The sequence below is a fragment of the Polyodon spathula genome, chromosome 8, assembly GCF_017654505.1.
Source record: "Polyodon spathula isolate WHYD16114869_AA chromosome 8, ASM1765450v1, whole genome shotgun sequence".
In the NCBI taxonomy this organism is placed as follows: Eukaryota; Metazoa; Chordata; class Actinopteri; order Acipenseriformes; family Polyodontidae; genus Polyodon; species Polyodon spathula.
In genome coordinates, this window is record NC_054541.1 from 16,225,246 (window position 1) to 16,238,491 (window position 13,246).

At 38.2% G+C, this 13,246-nt stretch overlaps 1 protein-coding gene across 2 annotated transcripts in view; it reads left to right on the forward strand.

Annotated features, from left to right (window-relative positions):
• LOC121319518 (synapsin-3-like) overlaps window positions 1-13,246 on the forward strand; it is a 223,186-nt gene that overhangs the window by 92,261 nt on the left and 117,679 nt on the right. For both annotated transcript variants that reach the window (XM_041257035.1, XM_041257036.1), the window contains exon 5: window positions 9,603-9,759. In XM_041257035.1, coding sequence (XP_041112969.1) covers window positions 9,603-9,759 — 157 coding nt within the window. The remainder of the gene's footprint in view (window positions 1-9,602; window positions 9,760-13,246) is intronic.

The window sequence follows — 13,246 nt, forward strand, 5'->3', positions numbered from 1 at the left end:
TTGTTACAAAGTGGAGAGTTTTTTGCATATGACCCCTCCCATGTGTATGATGTGTATGACCCCCCCCACCGCCCCCTTCCCGGAGAGGCGAGCATCCTGCTGAACAGTTTCCAAATGTTAGCAGGTATGCAATCCGATTGCATTCGCTTAACTTAAAGGCAGAGTGAACAATTCACTTATCATAAAAAACGAAATATTCTACAGTGTGGCATTTACTGCTTTTTAGGTAAGTATTTAAATATTTAGGAACATTTGTTGGATAATAACTAGAAATAATTAATAATTTTGAATGTGACAATGCATTTTTTTCTGTTTTATTGAATATTATGTTTAATCGTGAAATATCTTGAAATACAATATTGTTCCGTGAATTAGTAATGACTGAGCATCCCTTAAAATGCCTTCCAGCACCATGTGAATTATATGGCATGTAAAGGCTGTGATCAGTAACTGTGACAAGGTAGCTGAGTGGATACAGGTGCAGAGGTGATGCAGTGCAGGAAACAGACAGAGACTGTAATCCAGTTTGGAAAGGGGTATTTTATTTTTTTAATGCCAGGTCTGGTGGCCAGTGCACAATTATAACAAAGACAATAACAGGTTTTGCATACCCAAACAATAAAGAAAAAACACACATATCCACCTCACAATAATATATACACAGTCACCAGCCCTGGGTGAGTGCAGTAGTGCTCTTGGTGGGTGATACAGTTTAGTTTTAAGTGACAATGGTGCAGTGAAGTTCTGGCTTTAGTGCTTGCCCTTGGCGACAGCTCCAGAAACATGTTAGCTATCTAGTGTACAAACAAGACGATTATTACACAAACAAATAAACACACAACAGTTCACAGTTCACAACAAACTCACAATTCTTGTTATTTTTGCTTTGTTTTTGCTTTTCACTGGTTCGCTCTCAGTCCTTCTTGGTTCTCTCTTTAAACCAATGCGAAGGAACAGACTACAATTCTCCGTCCCTATTTATGCTGTCACGCATGACCCCTTGGTAAATGTGTGCAACTGCTACTCCAATCTACGGCTGCCACATTGTTTCCCTTCCAGGTCAATATGTTCTTGCAACGGAGTCTTGCCTTCTTCCAAACTGGCCCGCTTCCTGACACTGAGAAGAAACTGTCACACCAGCCTGTCCAAATAACTCTGTTCTCGCTGCTTAGCGCCCTCACATGTCGGAAGGGAGATTCACAACCAAGAATCATTGTATTTCTGTCACAGTAATCCAATACAGCGATAGCTCGTTAGAGCATGGTAAAGAGGGACATGAAACACAGGTGATACTTAAAACAATTAAACAGCTGTGTTTTTACCCTTCTTTTTAAGTAAGCACAGTAGTTTATACGATTGTTGAATAGTTGGTAACACCATTAGATTCATAACCTGTCTGGTTTGCTGTTTGTTTGTTGCATCAAACCAGGAAGACCCTGTGTGCACCTGCCTATATAGTCATTACAGCAAGAGAATGTCTTTTTTCTTGTCTCTTTCTCATCTTTGCTCCTTCTCTTTATTCTTGCAGCTGGCTCTGGCTGCTGCCTGCTTTCTGTCAAGGTTAACTTCAGAGTTTTGCAGATCAGATAAAATCTCCCTCTGTGATTCTGTTTCCATGTCTGGAAAAATAAATCACATACTTGTGATACTTTGGACCTCTGTTGTTGCCAGTTGGAGATTATTGAGTCTGATAAATCATGAATATACTCTCTAAACAGAACCATGAAACTGATGTATAGGTTCAGGGGTGTTGGTGTGGGATAACCTTGAAATAAAAGAGGACAGTAGTGCACATGAAAGATTTATACAGGTGGAGGACTGGCGATACTTTAACAGAGTACATTGTCACAGTGGCTTTTGTCCACATGGTGTTTGCATTTTTCTGAAGGCATGTTGACCATTCATCAAAACCACCTCTAGTTCCTTCAGGGAAGTTGCAGTTGGAAGTCTGCAGCACAGTCTGTTCTCGTAGTGTCATCACATTTCAGATGAAGCACCTGCCAGCCAAGCACCTACCATCAGACTGAGTCTGTCAGATCTGTCGTCTTGACCACTTTAGAAGAGCAATATTCAGCTTCTGTATTTTTCAGAACACGCGTCAGTGATTCCATTTGTATAACAAATTACTGCCACCCCCCTTTATTCCCGTGGTCTTTTAGGTGATGTTGCAATGTTTGTTTATTTTTAAATGGATGCTAATTGTGTCAAGTACTGCAATGTATACTAAACTATCTAATGTTGAGTTTCTTGAGAAAATATGAAAGTGGCTAAGTGTTTACAGTATTCTTCCTATGCATGGGACAGCCCAATCCCACAGAAGTGTGTGTTGCATATTGGAGACATTTCAGGAATGTGTTTACTGTAGGTCATATAAAAACCTCTACATGAATAAAGCAAATACTTAATGCATTTTTATGACAGTGCTTTGGCCTTTTGATTTTAGTTCCATTATGGTTTGGAGTATATTGTTTCCATCACTGCCTGAAAACTTTCCAGTGCTCTTTCCAGTCTGACTAAGGGGGTAGAGAAGAGTGCTCTTAACTGTGGGCTGCTATATAACACCCATAGGTGGCGTAGTTGAATCCCAGATGTGCATATCACATGACCAATCAAGCTCGTATGAGTTTATCAACCCGCCGCAGCACCTACTACTGCTAACTAAGTGATAGTGCCCTCTTGATGAAGGCTGTATTGTGGCTGTATTGTGTGTTGGTTGACTGCAAATGGAGTTATGCTTCCTGAGCCGAAGTTAAGGGCAGTAACAAAAGTCAAGGTCAACTTGCACATGGTAGAGACTTTGAGAGGACACTGTCGCTATTAGGAAGCAATGTTTCTCCTTATTTCCATTAAAACTTAAATTTGCATGTACATTTACCTTGAACCTGTAATAATTTGTCAGGTACCTTTCTGCTGAGAAACATTTTTTAAAAAGTCCCTAAAATGTTCAGAAAGGATCACGTACAAAATAACTTTGTTCTTATCAGAGCTGTTTATAGTTTATCTGGACAGTGCCAGATATCTGAATGGAGCAAAATTACTGAATTGTTCGTGCCTCTGGTTTGTTTTTGTTGAAAGATGCTGGGCTACAGTCGAGCTGACAGGCTGCAATTGGCTGATAAGACGTTGGCAGGTACAGGACTGGTTGCTGTCGTAGTTGCAAAGTATTGATTGGCTGGTTTTGATGGATAATAAAAATAGAACTGGACGCTGATTGACCGATGGTACTGAATCATGTTCTAATATTTCAGAAACCATTTAAGCTGGCAACTTAAAATTTCCAGTGTTCTGGAAAATCTGTGGGCAAAATCTAACACCCCCTTTTGACCTGTGAACGAAGATGGCTGCTGTGTTGGGGTCCACTGAGAATATGTACAATCTTTTTAACATTTCCATTTGCTTCATTTGTACAGATCAAAAGTAGATAGACTTATCTTGACTTTAATGACCTTTGCAAGAGTGAGTCCTGGGCCTCTCTTAAACAGACTGGCAATGAGGCCGAATTGTGTGTTGGTTCTGTAATGAGGTTGTGCTATATACAGTAGCCCCCTTGCAGATCGTCCAAGTGACCTGTATTTTGGGGGTCAAGCCCACAACCTACAGACCTGCGACAGTGATTGTACAACCTGGAAAATAAAACTTGACTATGTAAGATCACTGTTTGGGTGATTTAAAAGTTTGTCATTATCAACATATGACTTTACAATTGTACACTTCATTCAATTCTTAATTCAAGTCAATTATATCATTTTAAGTTAACCAATTTCCATTTTCTTTTATTGATTTGAAATGTAATGTAGGTCAGATTAATCATCGCCCCCGCTCATCCGCAGCAAATAGTCTGGACCAGCATTCCAGTTGAAACTTGGGACCCATGCCTCGTTGAATCTGGCTGCAGTTGGGTCTGGGAGCCATGTGTGCTGGTTTGGCTTGGGTTTGCTTTGTTTATCTGGAATTGTTACTAGTTGGCCACCTCGCATAACTGCCACATTTTTCTAGGGTTGCGTCTCGAGTCATGAGAGCTGACCCATTTAAGCGATCAGTGTGGTAACGACCCAGTTTTCAGATTGTACAGTACCACCTTGTTTTCAGGAGTTTCTTTTACCCTAATGTTTCAGTCCTTAGAAGGGGAATGTAAACACTACAGGCCCTCCTTTACACAAGAGAACAGATGTTGAAGCAGCGTTTAATAATGGCGGCTTGGGGATATGCTGTGGGAACAAAATAACAGATTGTTGTTGGAGGACGATTCAAGCGTGCTGTAGCAAACACCTGGCTTTCTATTTGAGCACCAATCATTTCAATTCAGCCTAGGCCTTGTAGCATATGTTTGCTTTGAAAGATCATAAATTACGAGGGTTTTGAGAGCTGACTTTCCTTTCAAGCATGCAGTTGTGCTACAGGTAACAGAACAAACCTCATAAGCTGTACTTTATGTCTGGTTATAGAAACCTCTGGGTTGAACGTTTACATATAACACTTCTCTGAAGGGGTTGATCCTATTAATCCTACCTGTCGTGCAGTGTCCATTTGCAATGTAGCACTGAAGTGTGCTGCTTTGAAAGAAGACATTAAACATGGAACACAGACATGGAACCCTTCTGGTTAAGTGGCTTTCTGTTTGAATCTTACTTTAGAGTCTGATAGAGAATCAGGTTCAAAACATGCCACTGGCGGCAAAGCTCCTGTCAGTCAATTGGGGAAGCAGCTGATTGGTTAATGAAAGGAATGAAAGTGTTGAACAAGTGGGGACAAGTTCCCTCTCCAGGAGAAACAACCACGGAAAAGCAAGGCTTGCAAACAGGGGTTTCTTTAACCTAGTATTGCACCGGATATCATTTCTTAAAATGGAAATACGCATTTGCTATAACATCTGTTATAACCGATCTACACTCATGAGATCTACACAGACACGTGATGTCTTTCTTGCAACTGCTAGAGGAGCAGGGGCAGGTTCATAATAACACCATGGTGACCTGAAGTTCTTGGAGGTCAGACATGATTCTAAGAGCTATATTGAGACTTTAGCCATGCTCCTCTTTTCTTTACCACACTCCCCTGTGCTTAACCATGTTCCCCCATGCTTTATCACATCTTACCATGCTTTGCTATTGTATGTTTTCACGATACAAGTGCAGCATGCTAAACGCAGTTGGTTTTCTGATTTAGCTTCGTTAATCTGTTAATCAGCTCAACCAAGCATTTTTGAGCATCAAAAGGTAGATGCTTTTAAAACATTCAGCCGCCACTCTAAGAATGTTGGGAAGCAACAGAATAAATTGAGATAATAACCTCAATAATGCAGATGACAACCCTTTGTATTGTATGACCTGGGTGGAATTGGAACCAGAGGTGTCGGGTCGAGGGCAGCTGAGACAGCATTCCCATAATCCCCTGTGGCCCATGTTATGGCTCAATTGGCCACTTTCCCAGAATCCTTTGTAACAAGCCAAATTAACCTCTTTTTAATTACTTAGACCATCCAAACAATTAGTACTTTTCTCCTCTTGCCTCCCAAATAATCACCCTTTTCTTCTTTGAAAGCGTGCAGTTTCCATTTAACGTGCTAATCCACCGAGAGATATAATTTAAATGGTTTGAATAGTGGCACGTGCTTGAATAATTTGTCAAAGGAGGGCGAAAGGATAAGCTATTGTGGGGGTGGAAGGAAAGCGAAGAGCCAAAATGCTGCTGAAGTGTTGACTGTTTGTCTTTCATTTAAACATTTTGCTCTGTGGAAACAAAAACAAAAAAATGCAAAAGAGCTTTGTTTACTTAAAGAATTTCCAAGCAGTGTTATAACATCCTTTTAATTCTGAGATATCCCTTTACTGTATTGGTGTATGGGTTCAGAGGTTAACATGGTGATAAAATTAAATTAGCTGGAACCTGACATTTTGGATTTAGCTACAGTGATAAATAATGATATTTGACAGTAAAGGTAGGACCTCTGCAGAATACTGGAGATCCGATTGATGTGCAACTTGGCATATGTCATCAACAACCAAACCCGCTTCAAGTTTGGCAAGCATAAGCTGCTGCGATAAATTAATGTCAAATTGGCTTCCACCAAATTCGCTGAAATGCGTCCCAAATATCAAACTGCTTATGTTTGAAAACTGTTTAACCAACTAGCTCTGAACTTGGTAGGCATCATCCTGGGGACAGTGAAATTCAAATAGGGCAAAATGGTTGTTAAAAAAAAAAAAAAGGCGGCCGCCAGACCTACATTTTCTTCTTAAATTTAAAATCACTTCAGTTGAAAAACAGTTTGTTTGATTAACTCCAAAGTTGACAAGCATCATCATCCCTGTGTCAGTACAATTGACATTTTCAAAAACGGTGTTTGTGTGTAAACCAATATGGCTGCCTGATGCATTTCTTTAAAAACCTTTAAAAACCTTCAGTCAAATGTAAAATTAGCTTATAACTCCTTACCCATATGTGCTCTATTCATAAATTGCCTTGACCATGACCTTTGACCTCTGCTTAAAGTCAAATGCAAAACTGGCTTATAACAAGTGCAGATAGGGTCATGGTTGCTATGGAACACATATAGGAAACCATGTGTGCTCTATCCAAAAATCAGAAGGGCTGCAACAAAGAGTACACAAGGGTTTGGAACACATTCCCGAAGGAAGGTTCGAACCTTCACTAGTACTCATTTGCATAATGTATTGTTGATGTCACCATAGCTATTTGTTTATATTATTTTACAGGTAATCCATATAAATGGAATAAAACGTTCACATGTAGTTTAAAAGTATGTTATATGGAACAGTAATCATGTTTTTATAATTTAAATAAAAAAATATAAAAAATACACGTTGTTTATTTACACTTAATTGATGCTGCTTGCGATCTATACAGTAAGCTTGCATTGCAGCAGAACCAACTGCAGCAGACAAAGCTTTATTTAACAGTCACCGTTCCAAGCAGGTTATCACTCTCACATTTTACTACTACTAGAAATATTAGTAATACTAATAATAATAAGAACTTACGCTTGTCAAGTGACCCCATTAGTGTAGATTAGTGGAGCCTCCATGATACGAGTCGCTTACACAGTTGCATTCAACTTTTTTTTGGTTGTCTGGGCATTTAACAAAAAAATCATAAACAGCAGAAGGGGTTTTGAAACATTTATTTAAATACAGCTTACGCTATACAACACTTTGCTGTCGAGATGGCGAATGAAGAAATGAAAGTTTTGCCTCTGGATAACACGAGCTGGAGCGGATAGAAACGGACGGTGTTCAGTTTTTTCGAAATAACAATTATTAGTGATAGTGTATATTTTGTATGTTTCAGAAATATTCTACCATAGCACTTCTCTTACACTGTCTTGTATACTAGGTATTCAGTACATATTTTATTGAAGCACTACAACCGCTAGAAGTATGAGCTCACTGCTCCAGGGTACATAATGTATAACAATTTGGTAGCAGATTTTATTAACAACTTTTGTTTACATAATATGCATTCTACAAATCAAAAGATCAAATTTATAGTATTCACACATTGTCAAACAGTTTCTGTCAATAGGAAAAAAAACAGTGCATGAACCCATCTGACGAACCTTCGATCAATCAAACAATTTTTGAATCTATCTAACTATCGAACGAACTTCGGACACAGCCCTAAAAATCACCTTGTCTGAGACATTTGACCTCTCTAAGGTCAAATGTAAAACTAGTTTGTAACTCCTTACAGTGCCCATAGTTATGGTTACTATACAACACATTTAGGAACCCATATATGCTCTATTAAAAAATTACATTGATAGTAACCTTTGACCTCTCCTTAAGGTTAAATGTAAAACTAGCTTATAACTCCTTACAGTGTGTAGATCGTGAGATAATGAACTAATGCAGTGTTCTGAATTGAAACTGCTCCATAAAACTGATCTGTTGCTGACACTTGTGCTGCAATGCTACAGCTTGCTAATTTTGATACTGAGTGTGGAAGCCGTAAAACTGTCTGGCAGTTCTAGTTACAATTATAATTACAATTAAACTAAAAAGTAACATAAATAACTATCCACATTTGACATATTTACTCTATTTATTCTATATAACCCTGCAATAATCACAGGTACAAATACAGAAGCACGCTATGTAACTTTTATTGTTTTGAAACAAATGAGGTCACTATAAGTGATTGAAAGTACAAGAATAATGATCAAATCACAAATAAATGTGCAATTGCACTGTAAATGAATCAATTATATAGTATACATTACAATTACACAGGTGTGCCAAGGTTCAACTCCAATTAAAGTTACATTGTAATTACAATTCATTACGAATTGCACAGCTCCAATTGTAATTGACATGGCCTGGCACAGGCAGTACTTCAGGGTGATTTCAAGGCTCACCTTATCCTGGTGGTTGCAAACCAGCCTTAAATCTTGGAGGCCTTTAGCCTGAATGTGATCAAACTTTGAATGGACTTGTGATACTGAATATTCCATCCATGTAGATCAGACTACAGAAATACGAGGTTAATCATTTCCTTCCTAAGGCATATATTCATGATTAAGAAAAATAAAATAAATCTGGTTTATTTTAAGTCTGCATTGCATAGCAAATAAAGATAAAACTTAAGGCCCCTGAAACTTTAGAGAAATAGTTTTGGTTGTGAATCAAATTCCTGTTTGCCAGGCTCAGGCAGTGTGATTTTATCGAATGACCTTGACCTACTAATAAATTCATCCCTTTTGGAGTTTTTCATTGATTGTGGTTTAGACAGGTTGCCTACTCAAGTACAATGATACAGGAAGGAGATGAAGACAAGCATCAAATAATTGTTTTCTGTGAAGGGCATATTGTCGACTATCAATTGACAATCAATAGTGATGCAATAACTAATCGATTATTGATAATCCGTCCTTAAATTTCACGAGCTTTGATTACATATCAGTGAATTGATGCATCATAGTAGAGTCCGGTTTGCATTAAAACACTGATAGTAATGTGCTTATATTAGTGCTAGTACGGTAGGGTAGCCAACCTCAGCACGTTGCTAGGATACAAACCTTTAGGCCTCTGGATTCACATTGGACAAGTCACATTAGTTAAACAATCACATTTTTTCAGAAATGTTGCTTTTCAGGGCAGTTTTGTGACACAATGCCTTAGCGACAGTGAAAGGCTATAGTTGCGGTCAAGGGTGGATCCCTCCAGGGAGGAGGCTCAGAGGCAGGAAGCTGCAGTATAAAGCATGGATGCACACTTTAATTAACAAATGCAAACAAAAGAGGAAAAAAACACAGGAACAAAATAAAGGTTTTAACAAAACAATGCCAAACTACAAATTAAAACACCCAGCTCCAGCTATTACGGTGTGTTTACTCACTTTGTTCAGGCTGGGCATTAGCCTTCATTAGAACTCTCCTTCTAACTACCTCCTCATAAACAAAGCATTTTGCTCCCTTCATATACCATGTGGCTATGGTTTAATGGCCATCAATTAGGCAATCAAGACCCAGCCACATTCCACATATGGATTTTGGCAGGGATGGAATTAATCCATCCCTGCTAAACACATACTTCATCTTTTCTTCTGGCGGATTGTTTCCATGGTTGTTTTCTCTGCCCCTGCAGGTCTTTCAAGCCTGACTTGGTCCTGGTTCGCCAGCATGCTTACAGCATGGCCCAGGGAGAAGACTTCCGCAGCCTCATCATCGGGCTGCAGTACGGGGGGGTTCCAGGGATCAACTCCCTGCACTCCATCTACAACTTCTGCAGCAAGCCCTGGGTGGTAAGTGCTGTCCTGGGGCTGGACTCAATGGGCTTTTCCCTTACCAAGTTTAGGGGTTTCAGAGAAACATCCTAAACTGCTTGTGGTCCCCAGTGTCTGGTCCAGTAAAAGTGCTGCAACTTTGAGTGCAAGGCAAGGGTAGCATCATGTAGTCGTCTAGTCGACTGGTAGAGTAGCAAAGAAACAGCTGACATCAGAAACTGGCAGTTGACCTAATCGCACGTCACTTCAAGGAATTGTGAAGCATGTGATTTCAGATGAAAGGAGGTGCAGTTGCGGTTGCAGTCCATAAACATATAAATGACATTTTAGAGCATTAATAAATAGTTTAGAAAAAAATCAGATTGGGCATTTCAGATGCAACGCATTTATGTAAACCTAATTGGAGGCTGTGTAAAACCTTTCTGTCTATCTCTCTATCTGTTACACTCTAAACCTGTCTGTCTCTCTATCTTTTACACTAAACTAATCCCCACTAAACTTGTATCATGCACGCTTACCCTCCTGTACATGTCTTGGATTGCATCTGGCGCTAATTCGATTGAATCTAATTCTAATATTTGATCATTTCACTCACTGTATGATTACGAGGACCCTCTGTATGTGCATGTACTGGTTATATTATACCATACTAAATATCTTTTCTCTATCTGACTCACGCTTTAAGAGGCTGTATATATATGATTTACCGTCAACATGTCCTAACTAAAATAAACCAAGTCACAGTTTGTAGTGTACAGTGCCATCAGTACCTCTGTATGCTCTGTCAATATATGGGTCTAACTTTTAAAGTCCAGAATGCCATTTGTGTTTTTAAGTGATCTAAAAACCCAGATTCTTTCTTTGAAGATAAAGATAAATTCATTGTATACCAGAGAAATGTGGAGATAGTTGAGTTTGCAATTAAATTAACATTGTAGTCAGTGGGAAAATATGTTAACTGTTATAAAAATGATAATCTTGCGAACTCGTAAATGTACATACATAGAAAATATATTGTATTAAAAGCCTTATTTAAATCACTAAAAATTAAGTAATTTATCATTCAGGAAATTGATTAAATCTAATTAATTCATTAGAATGATAATTATGGGATGTATATGATTGGTACTGCATTGTGTGAAATCACATCAGGAAAATATCAATGTGATTATTAAGTAAAAATAGGACAAGTTATTTCACAAAACAGTATTTTAATTTAATGCATTTTTTTGTCATTTACGACCCTTTTGTTCAAATGAAGATGGGGAGGTATTTGTTTGATGAAGTTATGATGTCATCTGCCTACATTCAAAACAGCCAGTAAAATTACCAGAGAGAGGGTTTACCAATGGAATGACTAGGAGAGATTCACCTATTCTCAAATGGTATAAAAATGCATGGAAAAACGATCTCTCAATGAAAAGAATCTCTTAAACTCTCCAAGTACTCTCTCAAAAGACAATACAACTCTTGGAAAAGCAACACGAAAACATTTAAGTGTGTACAATAGGACTGATTCGCTGAAGACTCAACAGCTCTCCAACATTATAACTTCACAAAAACTAAAACATAGCTGCTGAAAACGGCTTCTTGAAAAGATCTTATTTCAAACAATGAATAAAAAGACTTGTGTTGCTACTAAATCTGAAAGTATGCTAAAATTCACAAAGTAAACAGGAGGATACTGAAGTTGTTTAATACCAAAGTGTTTTTGTCATGAAGAAAAAACCATCTTGTTTTTTTTCAAATAAAAGGTATTTTCTTTTAACAAGATTTGCCTTTTTGTTTCTGTATGTTGAAAGAAGCATTGATATATGATAACATTGAATTGAATCAAAGTTGAATATTGTTAAACCTTAAATCATTGCCAAATGAATCATTTTATAGCCAGAATTCTATGATTACTGTAAAATATATATATATATATATATATATATATATATATATATATATATATATATATATATATATATATATATATATATATATATATATATAGATATATATATATATATTCATGTGTTTACATCTAACTTTTGATTGCACTTGAATGTAGTTTTGATGGTGATATAAAGCGGCTCTCAAAAGTATTCACCCCCCCTTGGACTTTTTCACATTTTATTGTGTTGCAACATGGAATCAAAATGGATTTAATTAGGAGTTTTTGCCACTGACCAACACAAGAAAAGTCCATAATGTCAAAGTGAAAAATAAAATCTACAAATTGTTCTAAATTAATTGCAAATATAAAACAGAAAATAATTGATTGCATAAGTATTCACCCCTTTGCTATGATACACCTAAATAAGCTCTGGTGCAACCAGTTGTCTTTAGAAGTCACATAATTAGTTGAATGGAGTCCACCTGTGTGCAATTAAGGTGTGTCAGATGATTTCAGGTTAAATACACCTGTCTCTGGGAGGTCCCACGGTTGGTTTGGTACATTTCCTAACAAAAACTACATCATGAAATCGAAGAAACATTCAAAGCAAATCCGGAAGAAGGTTCTTCAAAAGCACCAATCAGGGGTAGGATATAAAAACATTTCCAACGCATTGGATATCCCCTGGAGCACAGTAAAGTCCATTATTAAGAAATGGAGAGAATATGGCACAACTGTGAATTTGTCTAGAACAGGCCGTCCTCAAAAACTGAGTATCTGGGTCGAGAAGGGCAATAGTCGGGGAGGCCACCAAGAGGCCTATGGCAACTCTAAAGGAGTTACAATCTTCCACGGCTGTGCTGGGAGACACTGCAGGCAACAATAGCCCAGGGGCTTAACAAATGGTCATTATGGGAGAGTGGCAAAAAGAGCCATTGTTGAAAAAAACTCACATCAAATCTAAGCTAGAGTTTGCCAGAAGGCATGTGGAAGACTCTGAGACCAAGTGGAAGAAGATTCTATGGTCGGATGAGACCAAAATAGAGCTTTTTGGCCTCAACGCTAAGCACTATTTTTGGTGCAAGCCCAACACTGCACGAAATACTGAGAACACCATTCCTACCGACAAGCATGATGGTGACAGCATCATGCTATGGGGATGCTTCTCTGCATAACGGTCTGGAAAGCTTGTGAAGATAAAGGGCAAAATGGATACAGCAAAGTACAGAGAAATCCTGGAGGAAAACCTGCAAGCGACCTGGGACTTGGGAGAAGATTCATCTTCCAGCAGAACAATGACCCCAAACATACAGCCAGTGCCACACTGGAGTGGCTTATAAACAAAAAGGTCAATGTCCTGGAGTGGCCCAGTCAAAGCCCAGACCTCAATCCAATTAAGAATATGTGGAAAGAGTTGAAAATTGCTGTTCACCAAAGGTACCTCTACCAAATATTGACTCAAGGGGGTGAATACTTATATAATCAATTATTTTCTGTTTTGTACTTGTAATTAATTTAGAACAAATCTCCTAATTAAATTTGTTTTGATTCCATGTTGTAACACAATAAAATGTGGAAAAGTCCAAGGGGGGGTGAATATTTTTTTCGAGAGCCACGGTAGAA